General features: G+C 33.1%; 1 protein-coding gene across 5 annotated transcripts; it reads left to right on the top strand.

Annotated features, from left to right (window-relative positions):
• Positions 1–375: 375 nt before the first annotated feature.
• On the top strand, positions 376–18965 carry LOC100595736 (UDP-glucuronosyltransferase 2B10). Of its 5 annotated transcripts, XM_012499501.2 has the most exons (7): positions 2298–2607; positions 2956–3015; positions 4304–4452; positions 8545–8676; positions 12651–12738; positions 13576–13795; positions 17528–17807. In XM_012499501.2, exons 1-7 carry the CDS (start codon positions 2298–2300, stop codon positions 17805–17807), a joined length of 1239 nt encoding a protein of 412 aa, XP_012354955.1. The 5 variants fall into 5 exon arrangements, with proteins under 5 accessions (XP_012354957.1, XP_012354954.1, XP_003265728.1 ...); XM_012499503.2 differs by lacking the exons at positions 2298–2607; positions 2956–3015 and adding an exon at positions 376–557 and having other exon boundaries at positions 17528–18965; XM_012499500.2 differs by having other exon boundaries at positions 2277–3015; positions 17528–18965.
• Positions 18966–20418: the final 1453 nt, after the last annotated feature.

Below are 20418 nucleotides of genomic sequence, written 5' to 3' on the forward strand. Positions count from 1 at the left end.
CAAAGTTTTACAAGATATTCCTTGAACCACGATATTCAAAAATTCTATTTGCATTGTATAATTACTTCATTTCTTATTCTGTGTCAAGGGGCCTGCAGGACTCTCTCACTTGCCACTGCTCTTGACACTATTATAAAATACATTATATAAAACAGGGTACTTGCAAGGTCATTAAACTTAGGTGGATGACAGCAAATATAAACATAAAAGAAACATCAAACATCCTTGAGTAAATATGAAGTAATCGAACTTTGTCTCCTTGCCATCCATGTACTCAGGATGCTCATATAATGTATTTACTTTGAATTGAGGGAATTATGTTTTAACTTGATTGATTTATCTCTGTATATAAGTATGAGAAAGAAAGAGTGACTGGAAAAGAATTATCACATTGCACCAGGATGGCTCTGAAATGGACTTCAGTTCTTCCGCTGATACAATTCACTTTTTACTTTAGCTCTGGGAGTTGTGGAAAGGTGCTGGTATGGGCCGCAGAATACAGTCTTTGGATGAATATGAAGACAATCCTGAAAGAACTTGTTCAGAGAGGTCATGAGGTGACTGTACTGGCATCTTCAGCTTCCATTCTTTTTGATCCCAACGACTCATCCACTCTTAAACTCGAAGTTTATCCTACATCTTTAACTAAAACTGAATTTGAGAATATCATTATGCAATTGATTAAGAGATTGTCAGAAATTCGAAAAGATGCGTTTTGGTTACCTTTTTCACAGGAAAAAGAAATCATGTGGGCAATTAATGACGTAATTAGAAACTTCTGTAAAGATGTAGTTTCAAATAAGAAACTTATGAAAAAACTACAAGGGTCAAGATTTGACTTCATTTCTGCAGATCTTTATCTACCCTGTGGTGAGCTGCTGGCTGAGCTATTTAACATACTCTTTGTGTACAGTCACAGCTTCACTCCTGGCTACTCATTTGAAAGGCATAGTGGAGGATTTATTTTCCCTCCTTCCTATGAACCTGTTGTTATGTCAGAATTAAGTGATCAAATGACTTTCATGCAGAGAGTAAAAAATATGATCTATGTGCTTTATTTTGACTTTTGGTTCCAAATATTTGATACGAAGAAGAGGGATCAGTTTTAGAGTGAAGTATTAGGTAAGTTAGTGGTTAATTTATTCACTTTTCCCTCCAATATGTGGAAGGAAAATTTCCTTTCTTTGTGTCTGTTAGAGTGTGTTTACGAATTAAAATAAAAAATAAACCTTTTTGTTATTTGAAAGACGAGGTTTGGCAAGGTTTTGGAGATACTGAAACCCTCATACATTGTTGGTGAGGATAGAAAATTATTCACCCACTGTGAAAAAGTCTAGCAATTCCTCAAAAGGTTACACATATATTTACCACATAATTCAATAATTGCCTTTCTAGGCATATACCCAAGAAAAATAAAAACATGTCCACAGAAAGCATGTACATCAATGTTAATCAACGCTATTCATAATGGCCAAAAGTGGAAGAAAATCAATGTCCATCCACTGATAAACGAATAAATAAATTGTGTTTATAAGTAGCATCTGATACTATTTGGCAATAAAAATGAAGTCCTTATATACACTATTCTATGGATGGTCCTTTAAAAACATTAAACTAAATAAAAGTAGCCAGCCACAAAAGACTGCACATTATATAGTTTCATTTATTTTTAAAAAGATCCTGAATAGGCATATTTGTAGAGGCAGAAATTAAATTACTGGTTGCCCAGTGCAGGGTGGATGCAGAAATTCAAGTGGGGAGATGAGAGTTAATATACAGGATTATTTGTATTAAGATAAAAGTGATTGTTATGTTGGATGCACTAGTCTGTGAATTTACTAGGAAATATTTAATTTTAAATAATAATTGATGAATCATATGGTATGTGAATTATACTTCAACAAAGTTTTACAAGATATTCCTTGAACCACGATATTCAAAAATTCTATTTGCATTGTATAATTACTTCATCTCTTATTCTATGTCAAGGGGCCTGCAGGACTCTCTCACTTGCCACTGCTCTTGACACTATTATAAAATACATTATATAAAACAGGGTACTTGCAAGGTCATTAAACTTAGGTGGATGACAGCAAATATAAACATAAAAGAAACATCAAACATCCTTGAGTAAATATGAAGTAATCGAACTTTGTCTCCTTGCCATCCATGTACTCAGGATGCTCATATATTTACTTTGAATTGAGGGAGTTATGTTTTAACTTGATTGATTTATCTCTGTATATAAGTATGAGAAAGAAAGAGTGACTGGAAAAGAATTATCACATTGCACCGGGATGGCTCTGAAATGGACTTCAGTTCTTCTGCTGATACAATTCACTTTTTACTTTAGCTCTGGGAGTTGTGGAAAGGTGCTGGTATGGGCCGCAGAATACAGTCTTTGGATGAATATGAAGACAATCCTGAAAGAACTTGTTCAGAGAGGTCATGAGGTGACTGTACTGGCATCTTCAGCTTCCATTCTTTTTGATCCCAACGACTCATCCACTCTTAAACTCGAAGTTTATCCTACATCTTTAACTAAAACTGAATTTGAGAATTTCATCATGCAGCAGATTAAGAGATTGTCAGAAATTCGAAAAGATACATTTTGGTTACCTTTTTCACAAGAACAAGAAATCATGTGGGCAATTAATGACATAGTTAGAAACTTCTGTAAAGATGTAGTTTCAAATAAGAAACTTATGAAAAAACTACAAGAGTCAAGATTTGACGTCATTTTTGCAGATGCTTATTTACCCTGTGGTGAGCTGCTGGCTGAGCTATTTAACATACCCTTTGTGTACAGTCACAGCTTCAGTCCTGGCTACTCATTTGAAAGGCATAGTGGAGGATTTATTCTCCCTCCTTCCTACGTACCTGTTATGTCAAAATTAAGTGATCAAATGAATTTCATGGAGAGGGTAAAAAATACGATCTACGTGCTTTATTTTTACTTTTGGTTCGAAATATTTGATATGAAGAAGTGGGATCAGTTTTACAGTGAAGTTTTAGGTAAGAATTTTTTCAATTGGTAACATGAAGCTCTAACTTATTTGTGTCTCTGAAACAGAACTTATATAAAGCCATAAAGTCAGGTAAGTGGAGTTTTTGGTAAGTGAATTTATGAAATGAAAATAGAAGATGATCTATTAATCTCACAAATATTATAGAAAAGCTTAAATTATAGAGTCAGTGAAAACGCTGTGACCATCACTCATACAGAACACCCCATAAACCTATATATTAGTACACCTAAGACTTTAAGCAATTGCACATCTGTTTTACTAAAGAATGTTTCAGATCTTTAAAACAGCAAGATCCATCAAGTAGCATCTAACCGAATGCATAGATTTAGAAGGAGCAATTACACCTTTTTCTACAGCTATCTATATAACTCAGAAATTTTTCCTTGTAAGCCTCAATTTTCTTATTTAGAAATTAAAAGATGTTCCCATGTTACCAGGAGGTTGCCTTCACAGTAGAGAGAGATAATGTCTATATCTAAGATGCAAAAATCAATAAGGGTAATTTGAAGTTTCAAATGTTTCTATACTCTTTCACTAAAGAATTGGAAATCACTTATTTAAAGTCCAATCATCTTGTTGAAGTGTGAAGGTTGTTATATCTATATCGTTTATTTGAAACTATGTCTCTTTATTTAAAAATATGAGACTGACTAAGGTTGAGTATAGATCTCTATTTCAATAATTTCTCAAACATTTCTAGCTATAATTTACAAATATCTTTACTTAATATTATTAAGATCATAGCTTGGATCCAAATGAGTAGTTTGTACAATGATTTCAGCCATACTCTCAAAATAGTCCACAGTTAACTTGAAGAACCAAAGATAAAAGGATTAGTTTAATGAGTTGTGTAAACTAGACTATTTGTTAGAAAATCGTTTTTATGTTTACAGTAGAATTAATTGATTATGGAGCTCAAAGATTTGTTTAAATATCTAGAGGCTACTATTGAAACTTTAAAGAGAAAATAAATTGATGTTTAATTCTCTACGGCTTATTTCAATAATTGTTTATGATTGTGAGTATGCTGACGGGACATTAGAGATGTAGCTTAACCTCATAATTCTCCCACCACTTTGCCTTTCTTATAAATAAACATGGGCAAAATATAGAATACATAAAAATAAATTATTCCTATATATGAATATATGTATATATTTTTCAAAGCACACAAACTTTACCTACATTTTTGCCTACATTATTCTAACCCCTTTCAGAAAATTACATAAAGCAATTATCTTATGTCATCCACTTCTTTTCTTTATTCCTATCAGGAAGACCCACTACCTTATCTGAGACAATGAGGAAAGCTGACATATGGCTTATGCGAAACTCCTGGAATTTTAAATTTCCTCATCCATTCTTACCAAACGTTGATTTTGTTGGAGGACTCCACTGCAAACCTGCCAAACCCCTACCTAAGGTAGTCATACTTTCGTTGGTTCTATTTTGTTAGCTTCAAAGTTTCAGTAGAAATCACTCTATAGTCTTCATTCAGAGTGTTTGACTTACACTGAAAAAGGATGGGAAGTAGGTGGGGTAAAGCAGATACCAATTAGAAACTCATGTACATGTTAATACCATCACACGTATGTGAGTTTTTTGCGTATTACAAATAGGAATACTAAGGAGACTTTGAAAATAGGGTTGGTTAAATTAAAGTCTTGATTATGCAACACCTAAGAAGGTATTGGTCATTCATTCAAAGAATATTTATAAAGAGATTAGCACAAAACACAGGTAAGTGCAGAATTTTCAGAGAAAAAAATAGACACAGTTTCTGTCCCTACATACCTTACATTCTACTTTGAAATATAGAATATAAGTAAGTAATGAAAATTATATAAAAACTATTATCTCAAGAAAAAACCCAATGCTAAGAAAGCATCAGTGGGGATAATAGAAAGTATCCTGGAGTCACTGATGAGTACGATGAGAGCTGAACAATATGCAGGAATAGGGAAAAGAATGACGGGGAGAGGCAGACAAAAAGGGGAAGCAGATAAAGTGGTCAGGACAGTTCTCAAGTCCTCAGGTTTAGTTTGCAGGGAATGATTAAGAATCAGATGATGCTAAGAGGTAAATTAGAGCCAGATACATATTAGGAGTTGAAATATTTATTAAGAACATTGAAAAAGTCCTAAAAAGATTTCAGAAATAAGGATATATGAAATGATTCTCTTTTTTTAAGAAAAGGCTCCAAGATATTCAATGGATTAAATTGCAGAAGGGCCAGACTGTAAAGACCCAAACATTCAGGAAATTTTCCATGGATTCAGGTAGCAGATGATGGAAAAGTGGACTAGACTGTTGATAGAAATAATTATGCCTACATTTACAAAAATAGTGCCAACTTCATATTGTGTTGTGTGGAAAAAAATATTAACACAGACAAAACACTTAAAATGTCTCTGGCATACAGTCAGTGACTCAGAAATGTTACTAATTTTACAATTATGGTTATTTTATTATTATTACTAATACTACTCTCTACTTAACATGTGCAAGTCACTTGAGATATCATTCCTCATTTAAGAGAACCAGATTATTCGGCATATCAAGATTATATTCTCTTGCAAAGCCATAGATGACAGATACCCTTGGACTTGATTAAAAGTAGACATAGCAGTTGTGACAGTAAAATAAGCTAGTTGAAATTCTAAAATTCTTCCATAAGTAATAAGGATCTTCACCAGTATTCCAGCTTAAAACACTTCCTCAACAATACAAATGTGTGCCTCAAATATGTGCAGACAAACCCAGGGTTCATGTGATTTTAAGAAAGCATTTAAATCATTCTGTGTTGGGATCCCAGAATTTTACATTTTAGAGTAGAAACATACCCTATTAGAGCAGATGATTTCTGCCTTATGACAAGCACCTCAGTAAAGCTTCCTGGGGGAACTCGTCTCGACATCATAGGTGCCTGACAGAGAAGCACAGAGATAATGAACAATGCATGTATAATAAAGACCAAATAATTTCTACCACTTGTGTCTGAATAGTGCCCTTAGTTTCAATACGAAAAAAATTTCCGTCAGCATATAAGATTATATTGTTTTTGAAGGAACACAAGAACTTCATATATTTTAAATTAACATCACATTTTAAGACATGTGTACAAAGTAAGCCTTCTTCAATGCATTATTATGCAATCTCTTAAAAGATCATTTTTGCTTGCATAAAACTGAGATTTTATCCCATTGTTAAAACTCAGTATCTATGTTTAATGCAAATTGTATGGTCTTTATATAATTAGTTTCTCAAGAGACAAAAGTCCAGGTAAGACTAATGAAAAATATATGCCCCTCTACACTACTCTTGAAACATTTCCCCACTCACACTAAGGGAAATTGACAGTGCAAATAGGAGGAGGAAGAGAGTAGGATGTGTAGAAGGACAAGAAAAAAAGGTTGACTGGTAGTACAATAGTGGTAATAACTAATACTAGCTCTTTTTATTAACTTGCAGAAAGCTTTGAATGCAAGTCAATGGTTATGAAACCAGTTCTTTAATTGATTATTATGTAAAATATTTGCTAAGCCAGGTTGCTTTCTTTTCAATTATATATTAGATTCTCAGATAATTTCTGCATATTTTAAGAGAATGAGACACTTGACAAAATGTATCTGGTGTTTTAAAAATACATATTGTTATTAATTTTATAATAAAGTCATGTGAAATCATAAAAAAATTAATCAAGGTGTACCTATTAAACATTATGGAAAACATTCACAAAATTAACATTGGAAGTAATCCAACATCTTACATGAAATAATCATTAGAAACTTATATGCCTACAATAGCACTAAAATAATTTTATCAATGAAATGTTCAATTACGCTGTCAGCCATAATACAAATAAAGTGAACTAGAAAATGATAACTATAACAAGACGGCACATTTTTGCAGGAGGAAATGTATATACAATAAGATTAAAATTTTCTAAGTAAGTGTCACGTGTGTACATTGACCTATATAAATAGGACAAAATCCATAATAAAAAATACATATTTTCTATAAATAATATCTCCAGATAGAAATTTTAGAAAAAATTATTTTTAAAAAAGTTTCCATACTGTTATAAAATTTCTTACATTAATTTTGTATTATTTTTATATTATCACAAAAGGAGAAACAACCAGTCAATATCAGTGATGAATCTCTAAACAAAGGTCAGATTCCTTCAACACTGCATAGAAAAACAAGTCTCTGGCATCAAGCTAGTGAGATGAAACACTGAACACGAGTTACATTAAATGTGGCTACAGGCAACTGCAATCACACACAATACCTAGATGTCCCAAGTATTACGTGGAGTAGTAGTACAGGGACTCTCACGTTAACTTAAGATTAAAAACCATATTTTAAAATCGCTCTGCCATATGTGGTGCACAGTTTACACTTAGACACATTTTTTCTTTGTTTTGTTAAAAACCATTGGGAAAAGTTTTACCCCAATGATTAAATCTGAAAGTATTTAAATTTAAATATTGGCATACATTGGGGAACACAAGTCAGAATAATTCTCAATCAATTGCAGCCAAGCACATCTTCACCAGGAGTCTGAGTGAGCTACTCAAAAGAGAGACAAGATCTCCCCTGCAGAAAGGCTTGCTGGCCTCTTATATTCTGGTGCAAGTGCTGCCTCTGAGACACAACAAAGTGATGATGAGAGTTCCTCACATGCAGTTATAAATAGCACATCAATTTAACAATTGTGATTTCAGGGCAATAGGTGCTCCACCTAAACAATAACCTGAAAAATACAGTTATTCAACTACTAACTATAAACTGTACAATTGTGTATTATAAATGAGACTCTAAGGACTGATTAATAAATATTCCAAATCACAATACTAGACTCCAGAATGTCAGTGATTCTTAACCCCCAGCTTTTATTTTTTATTTTATTTTTTGAAAAACTACTGGAAAACTGACAAATTTTAAGTGAAGCATAAAGCATTGTAGAGTAATGTAAATGTAGATATAAAATTATCCCAACTGTGAGTAGCTTTTCCTCAGTGCTCATAGTTAGGGAAGTAAATCACTAATGGCTTCAAACTAAAAGAATTCTACAGAAAACCTGCCTGAAATAAACACAAGTGATTGATTTAGTAGAACAAAAATATAGAAATAAACCCGAGCGATGCCACTTTTCCAAGAACGTATATTAGTAATTATAGTATTATAAGTGAAGAGTCTGGGTGTATTTTTTAACATCATCTCCCAGACTACAGTGTAATGGCTCCATTTCTTTTCTCCATTATACACATGCAGACACATACCTACACACACACACACACATATTTACACAAATATCCTTAACAGAGGCCAAATATCTCATACATCTTCTTGCAAAGAAAGTGAGTGATTGAGTCAGTTAAAAAATATTATTTACTCCAATAATTCTTCAAAATACTTGATTTTCTCTCTAATATTTTGTACCAATTCTTTCGGTAGTGCCTGCTGTGGTGATACTCTTTTGTGATGAAACATTTTTTTTTTTCCAAAGGAAATGGAGGAGTTTGTACAGAGCTCTGGAGAAAATGGTGTTGTGGTGTTTTCTCTGGGGTCAATGGTCAGTAACATGACAGCAGAAAGGGCCAACGTAATTGCAACAGCCCTTGCCCAGATCCCACAAAAGGTAAGATAAAGTGCTTTACTGGTGTGGAAAAGTATTGAAAGAGGCTGTTAAAGTTTGTGATCTACATAGAGAGAATATTAAAGAGTAGATTGAACTCTTTATAGCCGAATACAACCTTAAATATGCCTGCATAGCATCCACTGACAGAAGTAATAGTTGTGCCTCAGACTTAGGGGTTGCCTGTGGCCCCGGGGGAGTTACTACCTTTGGTATGCATGAGTGATTCCTATTAGCATCAGTGGGAACTCAGTACTCCATATGTATCCACAAAAGGGAACTTGAGACCCACAGTTATTTTTAATTTCTGATATTAACAGTCTTAGCTACTGCTGAATTTAACTCAAAATATTTCAGTTAAGTGAAAATGGTGCTTAATGTAGTCTTTAGAATGACTTTCAGGTGTTTTCAACTAAAAATATATACCCAGAACTGTGTCCTTGTAGAAATACAAGTAAGATTTATGATAATTTTCTTCAAAAGAGTTTTCCTAATCTCAGCAGTATCCAATGGGTGAAGAACACTTGACTAACTCTTGGGCCACCTCTATTACTTATTGTACTCTGGAAGCTCTTGGTGAATGTTTACAATTAAGGAATGTAGTATTTCTGTTTGTACTTTAAGTCAAATGCTGACATGAAATATGTGGCAACAAATAGAGAAGACTGGCTCTATTGGTCATTATGCAGTATATACTCTATTTAAGGATCTGTGGTAATATACATGATCGAATGTCATTAATATAGGAATAATAACTGGCACATGTGGAGAGTAGGGGAGTAAAAAGAATGAATTCCAGTCCCGTGATTAAAAGTGTAAACTATAGGCTGGGCACGGTGGCTCGTGCCTGTAATCCCAGCACTTTGGGAGGCCAAGGCCGGCGGATCACGAGGTCAGGAGATTGAGATCATCCTGAATGATATGGTGAAACCCCGTCTCTACTAAAGATACAAAAAATTAGGCAGGAGTGGTGGTGTGTGCCTGTAACCCCAGCTATTCAGGAGACTGAGGCAGGAGAATCGCTTGAACTGAGGAGGCCGAGGCTGCAATGAGGCAAGATCGCGCCATTGCACTCCAGCCTGGGCTACAGGGCCAGACTCTGTCTCAAAAAAAGTAAACTAGTAAACTACAGACTCTACTGTAGTATATTTCAGGACCTCGAAGTTTTACTTTTATAAACATGGTGCCTGGAAGATATCACTAATGTATTTTACTTCAGCACAGGGAACAAACTTTTTAAGTATATTAATAAATATTCCTGTATGGTAAGTTTTTAACAACTTTTTAAAATAAACTTTATGAATATGACAAATAGAAAAGAAAGTTCAGGCCTAAAAATTTAGCCTTTGGGAAAGCACTAATTATCTCAGATATTAGTTCAAAATAAAAAATATACATGGATGATGCTAAAATAATAGAGGCTGTTTTTCATTGATAATAAACTTGGCATTAACAGTATGATCAGGAATGAATTTATTTAGGAAATGTAGATTAAGTATTGATATTATCATGTTATTGGGGTCAGGTAAGAGTTATCACCAAATTCTGCCCCTGTCATTTGACCCTTTTGTTTAAGAATTCCTGAGGGCACTGTACACTACAGATGTTATCAGAAAAAGTTATGTTTCAATGGGTGACTTCACTAGCACAATAACAATAGCAGGTATTTCAAAAAGTCTGACATGCATCATGCAGTTTAGGCTTGCCATATTATCCAGCCTCATGTACTTCCTCTACATTTTGGAATAGGCCTATTTGAATGATGTTCAGGATACTATTCAGAGAAAGAGTGGCCTAGCCCGACAGACAACCAGTCCAAGTACCCACACAGCCAGGTAGATTTAGAGAAAGAGAAAAAGCAGCTTGCCCTGCTGGACTGGGCCCAGCCAATACCTGAAGCAGGAAGATGAAAGGGAAAAAGGGTGGAGATGGATCCTGACATGAAGGTGGATCCTGTCCAGTATAAAATGTGGCCCCACAAGGATTCAGCACTAACTACCAGATTAACAACCCCTCCCAATGGAAGCAGCAGAAGGAAATATAGAAAGGAGACAGAGGGAAGCCAGGCAGGGGAACAGGTTCAGGTGCCCCCTCCATAGAACACAGTAGGAATGTATTTTCTTCTATATAGAATAAACCAGCGAACTTTGTGTATTTGTCAATTAGTTTTTAATTTCTTATCTGATAAAGCTTTCTTGTAATGACCTCTAAATTTTGCTGAAACCTGAGTTACTTTAACACTGATGTAGCAAATAAAATTAAACACTGTAAATTATTGTTCAGTTTATGAGGATTGCTTTGGAGTTTCAAAATTAGTAGCTTAAACATAAAAATGTCTTGGCTATAGCAGAACATGTTAATCACTGTTGTCAAAGCTTTGTAGCACCTTGTCTAAGTGTTAATAATCAGTTGACCAAATTCAGCAAAATACAATTTTGAGGTTATTCAAAAGCTTTATTTTTATTCATGATACCAACATGTTCCTCATTTCTATGCCAAAAAAATCCAAAATTAGCAATACTGGTTTGTAATACTCTGAATTTGTATCAAAAATTGTCACTTGAAATTTTTCTTGGAAGTAGTGCTTGATAATTTGTAATTCCAATGAAGTTATACATAAAATCCTTGCATCATTTATTTATTTCTTATAAGTAGCTTATTTTATAGACTTGCTATTTTGTCAAAGGACAACAGGCTCTAATATAACAACCTACAGACAAGTAGATATATTGAAACTACTCATATTACTCAAAAAGAAATTAAATTTGGAGATGAAATTAAATTTGGAGATGAAAACTAATATAAAATACATAAAACAAAATAAACATATACATCATTACACCAGAATTACGACTCCCTATAATTTTTTATACTTTTTTTAGAATATTTTTATTTTTTTAATTAAATTAACTTTTATTTTTAACTTTTAAGTTCAGGAGTACATGTGCAGGTTTTTTACATAGGTAAACTTGTGTCATGGGGGTTTGTTGTACTGATTGATTGTTTCATCACCCAGGTATTAAGACTAATACTCATTTATTATTTTTCCTGATCCTCTCTTTCCTCCCATCCTCCACCCTCCAATACATCTCAGGATATGTTGTTGCTTTCTATGTGTACATGTGTTCTCATCTTTTAGTTTCCACTCATAAGTGAGGACATGTTACACTTGGATTTCAATTCTTATGTTAGTTTGCTAAGGCTAATGGCCACCAGCTCAATCCTTATCCCTGCAAAACACATATTTTTGTTCTCTTTATGGCTGCATAATATTCTGTAGTGTATATATGCCATATTTTCTTTATTCAGTCCATAATTGATGGTCATTTAAGTTGATTTCATGTCCTTGCTATTGTGAATAGTAATGCAACTAACATATACGTTCATGGATCTTTATGAAAGAACAAGTTATAGTCCTTTGGTTATATACCTAGTAATGGGATTGCTGGGTTTCATGGTATTTTTGCCTCTATGTTTTTGAGGAATCACCACACTGTCTTTTACAATGATTGAACTAACTTACATTCCAACCAGCAGAGTATAAGCATTCCTTTTCTATATAACCTTGTCAACATCATATTTTTTGAGTTTTTAATAATGGCCATTCTGACTGGTGTGAGATGTTATCTCATTGTGGTTTTGATTTGAATTTCCCTAATGATGTGTGATATTAAACTTTTTTTCTTCATATGATGGTTAGCCACAGGTAGTTCTTCTTTTAAAAAGAATTTTTTAAATACTTGAACTTTTTATTGATAATCTTATTTTTCTAAGGTATTACTTTGGAAAATAATGGTTTCTTATATACCTAAATCATTATAAAAGTTCAGAAAATAAAATGTGGCTATTCTTTTTACATCAGTCTTTGAGTAGATTTATTTACTAACATCCCTTGATCTCATTTCTACTCTTTTTACAGTTCTAACATTTTATAACTTTTCAGTTCCACTCATGGAATAAGATATTCTCTTTAACAGGTTCTGTGGAGATTTGATGGGAATAAACCAGATGCCTTAGGTCTCAATACTCGGCTGTACAGGTGGATACCCCAGAATGACCTTCTAGGTAAAACTCTGGTGAACAAATACTGGATATATTAGTAACAACATATTAGAGTGTTAATAGTTCATGAAACAAGCTTATTGAATATTTGTTAAGGAAAACACAATGTAACTTCTTTATATTTATTTTCCAGTCATAGGGGAAAAGAATATGCTATAATTGTTGGCATTTTATGATATACACTCATATTCTTTATGGTCACAATCAGAGAGAATCTTTATTTCAGGTGTTATTATATCTCACAGAATTTTTCAATATCTTCCTGGGCTGTCCCTCTGTCTCCTGTTTCTACAACTTTACACCTGTTTTCTCCTCTCCTGCAGGGTTGTTTCAAATGCCACTAAATATAATAGCTCTTCTGTCACCAATGACTCTGTATTTTCTAGAGGACTAAATTCCTAATCTTAATCTTAAAGTAATGACACATTTCATGATGAAGTGTGACCTGTCTTTCCTCAATCCTAGCACCACCACCAACCCACTGCCTGCTGCCTTGCACACCCCACATATCACACTCTGTGACTGTATTTAAAATAACATTTCATTTCATGCCCATCTCTTTGCTGTCCTCTTTTGTGCACATTTTTAAAATCTAGAATGCTCTTTTTCATTAGTCCAACTGGAAATCTTGTATTAAGTTTTGCAGTCTGAAGTCACGCCACCATATAGCCTTCAGTTACATCTGCAACGCAAGTACCTGTTTTTTCCTCTGAGGTCTGAAAAGTAATAGCAAATTAGTTCAATGTGTTATTTATAAAACACTGTCACTTTCAGAGCCTTTCATTGTGCATCTCATTTTATTCCTATGAATAATTTTGCTAAAAATTCATCCAATCCTAGGTCATCCAAAAACCAGAGCTTTTATAACTCATGGTGGAGCCAATGGCATCTATGAGGCGATCTACCATGGGATCCCTATGGTGGGCATTCCATTGTTTTGGGATCAACCTGGTAACATTGCTCACATGAAGGCCAAGGGAGCAGCTGTTAAATTGGACTTCCACACAATGTCGAGTACAGACTTGCTGAATGCACTGAAGACAGTAATTAATGATCCTTCGTGAGTAGAACAATATTTTTCACTAGGTGGTATCAAAAGATAGCTTTTCTTGTCAATAGTGAGCATGAGTTTCATCCTTTTTATAAGAGAGTGATTTTGAAAGAATTTAAATGATTTAACCAATCTGAAACCTGCTTTTATTTTTTATATGTTATTTAAAAATTGTATTTGAACCCCATACATCTAATGAGTAACCAGTTAGTGAAACAGTTTTCCAAACAAAAATAATTTTAAAATGATATAGATAATATAAAAAAATACATTTCTTAAAAATCTGACATAATGAATCCATAGTAGAAAGGGAGAATGAACTTGAAATAACATAATAAAATGTTTTAATTAAATATCTAAAATGTCTCAGAATATAACTATTTTCTTGCTGAAAAATTAATTTTTATTATTATCATTTTCGTAACAGACTTGAAAATGAGATTTAATTTTGATAGCATAAAACCCGCCTATTTATGGCAAAAATTCCAAATATTTTTACTGTGTTTACAGAGTCATGAAGTCATCACCAGTATATAAGTTTGGAACATTTTTATCAACGCAAAAGAAACTGCAATGACACCAAAATCACCTCCCATGACTGCTTAGTGGTAGTCTAACACGAATTTGTTTTCTATCTCTACAGATTATTCTCTCTAGATATTTCATATAAATGGAATCATACAGTCTAGGGTACTGTGTAAATGACATTTCACCTAGCCTAATTTTTTGTTGTTTTTTTATGGTTTTTAGTTTAATTCATGTTGTTGTGTTTTAATATTTAATTTCCTTTTACACTTGTATAATATTTTATAGTATGGATACATCATAATTTAGTTGTTCATTTATCAGTTCATTGGCTTTTTGATTGTTTCCAATTGAGGCCACTAGGGATATTGCTACACGTGTTTTTGCATAAATATGTTTTCCTTTTTTGGGGTCGATACTGTAAGTGGAATTGCTGGCTCATATGAGAACTGTATGTTTATGAAGAACTGCTAAACTGTTTTCCAAATTACTTGTTCCATTCATCACTACCACCAGCAGTACAACATGGTTGCAATTCCTCCACACTGTTGCCAAACCTCTTATTATCTGTATTTTTCTTACAGACTTCTTAGTGCATATAAAATGATCTCTCATCCTGGTCTTGGATTGCATTTTCATTACTGCTAAAGATGTTGAGAATCTTTATATGTGCTTATTGATCATTCATGTATCTTCTTAGAAAACATGTCTACTCCAATCCTTGGAACATTTTTAACTTTGCTATTTGTCTTACTATTAAGTTTTAAGAACTATTTATATATTACAGGTCAAATCAGATATATAATTTTTAAATATTTTGTCCCATTCTGGGTGACCAAACTTTTTACTTTTTGATGATGGTCTTTGAAGCACAAAAAAATATACTTTTAAGTTAAATTTTTAATAATTGATTTTGTTCACACCCCAAAGATAACAATGTGCAAAATTCCTTGTAGAGTCCAGCTACCATCAATTCAGCATTTATAACTACTCTCAATAAAGTTCTTGTGTAAGGAGGGTATCATCTAAAGGAATACTTTAAAAATACTTTATCACAAAGAAAATAGAAGGATAAAGAATGATCAAAATACCTTTAAAGAAGATGGGAAATAATTGGAAAGAAACACAAACCAGCTTGGACAAATAGAAAGGAAATATAAAACAAAGTGGTAGATTTAAATGTGATTATACAAATACTTTCACTCAATCTAAACAGACTTTTTTTAAAAAAGAGCAAATAATGAGTAAGGACATAAAACATTTGAAGAACACAATTAACAAATGGAATCTTATAATGTAAAATGATATACACACATGTACATATACAATACACATATATGTATTGTATATATCAACTGGAAGACACATTTTCCTACAGCATGTCGAATAGTTAATAGTCATTTGAAGTGGCATGTGGTGGGAAATAAATCAAGGCTTAGGAAATATAAAAAGATTCAATATCATAAAAATGATATGATCCAGCCATAGTGGAAGTACGGGAGGTTATAAATACTTTACTAAAATATCTTTAAATTTTGGAAATTAACAAAATACACTTCAAAAAATTTAAACTCAAGAAGTAAATCATAATTATGCATGCACTTTTATCTCAGCAATTCTACTCTCAATTATATACTCAACAGATATGTATAAATATATAAATCTAATGGTATATAGAACAGTGGTCATGACAGAATTATCAACAGTGTCCAAAAAGTGTTAGCAACCCAAATACCTATTCATCATAAAATGAAGACATAGTTTGTGCTTTATCAATCAACAAAATACTACACAGCAATGGAATTACCCAAGAACGGCTACATTTAAAAAATAGACACTAAGGAGTACATATTATATAATTCAATTACATAAACAAGCAAAACTAGTGTTGCTATTCAAAGTCAGGTTAATCTTGTAGTTGGTGGACAAAAGTGATGACTAAATGATTCAGAAACAGAGAGCTATTCTAGGCAGGTTGTGATATCCTATACCATGAACTGAACAATAGGTAAATTGGTATCTTCACCTCAAGATAATGTTCAAGATGATCTTCCATTTTTGAACTATTCACTTAGTGTATGTATATTTACCTTTTGTATTTTATATTTAAATATATATTTTATGAGATATATAAATCATTTTAAAAATTCTAGGAATCAAATAGAAAATAAACACAGAAAACAGAAAATCCTAGAGGTTCCATCAGAGTGTGGCCAGTAAAAGCCTGTCTTAGAGTTATCACTTAGAGGGAAGCCACAAAAAGGGAGAGAAGCATGCCTCGGGTGTAGCAAGAAAGAATACTCCAAAAGTGGGAGAGAAGGGATAAAATGTGTAAAGTGCTAATATGAGAACACCTTTGGGAGCTTAAAGAAAAATAGAAAGCCAATCTAGAAGACAGTGTGCAGGGGAAAAGTGTTAGAAAAAGAGCTTGCCAGTGTCTAACAATGTAGGGTTCTGTAGACCAAATAACAGAATTGGATGTTATTCTTAAAATAATGAGAAGCCAGGCAAAAATCTTAATCAGGGGAGTGCCATAATCTCACTTTAATTGCAAAACATCATTCTGGCTACAGGGTGGGAAACAGTAGGAGACAAAAGAGTAATGTAGAAGCAAAGTGACTAGCTATGAGGCATGTCACTCACCATGATAAAATTCCTTTTTAGGAACTTAGAGATGATAATTCTCAGATTGCATTTTCACATCTTTCTGACAGCACTTAAAATGGCTCATGATGTTGAGCATGTTCTAATATGCCTGTTTGAGAACTAAGAGTGTAATGTGGAATGTGTTCATAACACATTCCAAAGGATAAAGGATAAATGCTTAAGGAATGAACATCTTATTTTCCATGATGTGATTATTTCACATTGTATCAAAACATCTCATATACCCCATAAATATATACACTTAATATGGACCGACAAAAACTTAAAAAATTAAAAACAAATTAAAAATGCCTCATACTTTCTCTGCTTGAAAAAAATAACTTTCTCACCTGACTTTCCTTTTCTACTTTAAAAATATTTGTCAATGAGAAAAGTCCAATTTAAAAGCCAAACTTTGTATGATGACTCAAATTAAAATACATAAATTCTATGTCAATTATTTGACATTTACTTTGAATTATTTGACACTTTAAAAGCCTTTCATAGACCTGATATGCACAGGCAAATTAACTTAATTTCAGTGTTGGTATCTTTATTTTTATCCTTCAGATATAAAGAGAATATTATGAAATTATCAAGAATTCAACATGATCAACCAGTGAAGCCCTTGGATCGAGCAGTCTTTTGGATTGAATTTGTCATGCGCCACAAAGGAGCCAAACACCTTCGAGTTGCAGCTCACGACCTCACCTGGTTCCAGTACCACTCTTTGGATGTGATTGGGTTTCTGCTGGCCTGTGTGGCAACTGTGCTATTTATCATCACAAAGTGTTGCCTGTTTTGTTTCTGGAAGTTTGCTAGAAAAGGAAAGAAGGGAAAAAGGGATTAGTTATATCTGAGATTTGAAGCTGGAAAACCTGATAGCTAGGAATACTTCAGTTGATTCCAGCAATAAATATTGTGATGCAAGATTTCTTTCTTCCTGTGACAAAAAAATATTTTTGAAGTCTACCTTGTCAAGTAAAAATTTGTTTTTCAGAGATTTACCACCCAGTTAATGGTTAAAAATATTTTGTGGCAATGAAGAAAACACTAGGCAAAATAAAAAATAATATTAAGCCATATGAGCTCGTACTGAAATTTGTTGCACTTATATTGAAATATGATCATAGCTCACTTTAGCCTCAACTTATTAAGCTCAAGTGGTTCTCTCACCTCAGCCCCCCGAGTAGCTGGGACCATAGGTGCATGTCACCATGTCCAACTAATTTTTTATTTTTTGTAGTGATGAGATCTCATTGTGTTCTCCATGCTGATTTCAAACTCCTGGGCTCAAACAATCCTCCCATTTCAGCATCCCAAAGGGATGAGATTACAGATATGAACCACCATAACTTTACAAAATGAGATTTTTATATAAGAATGATTCAAATGTTCAGGGATGAAAGAGTCACTAACACAAAAGAAGAATGGGATGAAGTGAGAAGGATGAATACAAAAATAATTAGATATTCTTGAAATCAGAAATGTGCTCCCTAATTATATGAAATGTTGTTTGATTACATAAAATGAAGTGGAAATGAATGATTGACTGATACAGACCACAGGAAGAATCACTTAATGCTCTGAAAATTACCAATAAACTGATTAAAATCTAAAATTTTTGCTTGTTAACACTTTCTGTTAAGGCTTTCCTGATTAGTTTTTCTTCCAAAGCTCTCTTGTTTCTAGTTGTTTTCTTGGTCTTAACTACCCATTATATACTTTGTTAAAGTACTTATGCGCTGATTCAATGTGATTGTCTCAATTTTCATTTCATTCTGTCCTAACTCTTGCAACCTGCATGTCCTCATTATTATTGATCAATCCAACTACAAAGTTCACCTTGTCTGACTAAGGATTATTCATTAATTTTTACTTGTTTATCTGACCTTTATTAATTTTTGTCTCTTTGCTAGTCACTCTGAGCCATGGTCATGATGACTTAGGATTCTGGATCTCTTATTAATAACAAATTTATCCTTAATGATGTCTCTATACTAAAGAAGAACCTAATGAAAAATATCACTTGAAAAAATGAGTGCAGTACATGAACAAAGTTCTCACTGGATCATAAACCCAAAAAGTGATTAATGAGTTTATTATTAGGGACTAACAATGAAATCAATTATATATCATCATATACTTTGAATTGGTAAAATTTCATATTAATCATAGGTAAAGCACAAAATAACTGGTGACTCCAGTGCTGGTTTGTTGGGAGTATGAATAGAGTGGTGATAGGTGAAGGGCACCCACAGGCCCAGCACAGCAAGAATCCCTCTAACCAGGTCCAAGCTAGCAACTACTGAAATCAAAAATCCAAGCTACTAGTGTCTCAATTTTTAATATATATTTGGACATTAGGCAAGTGACCACCAGTGGAACTACTAACTCAGTGTGCCAACTCTAAGCTCACCTTTGTCTGAACCTCTATATGTCCCCACATTCAAAAATGTTATTTTCAAAAGAAAGTCATGCCTCCTACTCATCCGAACTTTACCAAGATTCAGTGTCCTAGGGTACAACTTTAAAATAATAACAAATTAGAAATTTGAAATTTTATGCCTCATCAGTTTTCTATTTATTGTCCCTCACATCCAAATATAGCTTTATGATACCGAATCAGGATCCTGTAAGCATTCCTCCTTTGCCAGCTAGTTGAAGGTTAAGCTTCATCAATAAAGGACACTCGAGTGATGGTGAGGTGCTTGATGCAAGAAGGTGCAGCCCTTCCAAGATTCACACTTTTTGGTATTCAGTAATGTGTATCATTAATATTGGAGTTTAAGAATATGAATGTTAAAGAATATATTTAATAATACTAAAGAATATACTTAAAGAATGTAAGAGGAAAACTTCTAATAGCACATTTGTTTTACCTTTTATTAAATATTGCATTCTGCATAGAAATTAATTCAGAAAACTCCTACATAAACCATTTAGATAAGAGTCTTTTGTAATCACTGAAAGAAATAGTAAGACTGTTGACTGTCACCTTTTAAAAGGGTGTATACCATTCATCTCTTAGGTATACCATTTATTATTTTGTTTCCTGCAAACTCAAAGCATCTAGGAGTGACGTTACAAAAATAACAAAAAAAAAAAAGCAGTGCTGGTTAATTTGTCAGCATATGGAAGTTAAATTTCTTACAGACACAAAACTTCTGTGTAAATGTAAATCACTTGGCCATTCTAGCTCTATTATCAAATGTATAGTTTCCCAGAGACAAACATTGCTTTGGCTTTTGTCTGGCTTTGGAAATTTGGTTGTCTTTTCTCTTCATGCCTCTTTCTCTCCTTTATTTCATTTATTTTTAATTAAAAAACAAAGAGACAGGAGTTACCTATATTTCATTGTTTAAGGTTAAATTTTGTTTGTATTTGTACCTTAGTTCCACACTTTTTTCTTTCTGGAAACTTATATGATAATTTTATGCTTGAAAACAAAGGATTACATG

The sequence above is a fragment of the Nomascus leucogenys genome, chromosome 9, assembly GCF_006542625.1.
Source record: "Nomascus leucogenys isolate Asia chromosome 9, Asia_NLE_v1, whole genome shotgun sequence".
NCBI classification, from domain to species: Eukaryota; Metazoa; Chordata; class Mammalia; order Primates; family Hylobatidae; genus Nomascus; species Nomascus leucogenys.

Excerpts from the sequence above, each read along its gene's own strand:
- LOC100595736 (XM_012499500.2), top strand. The coding sequence starts at position 2,298 with ATGGCTCTGAAATGGACTTCAGTTCTTCTGCTGATACAATTCACTTTT. Across the intron at positions 12,739-13,575 it reads ACCCCAGAATGACCTTCTAG|GTCATCCAAAAACCAGAGCT; the intron begins GTAAAACTCTGG and ends ATCCAATCCTAG. Across the intron at positions 13,796-17,527 it reads ACAGTAATTAATGATCCTTC|ATATAAAGAGAATATTATGA; the intron begins GTGAGTAGAACA and ends TTTATCCTTCAG.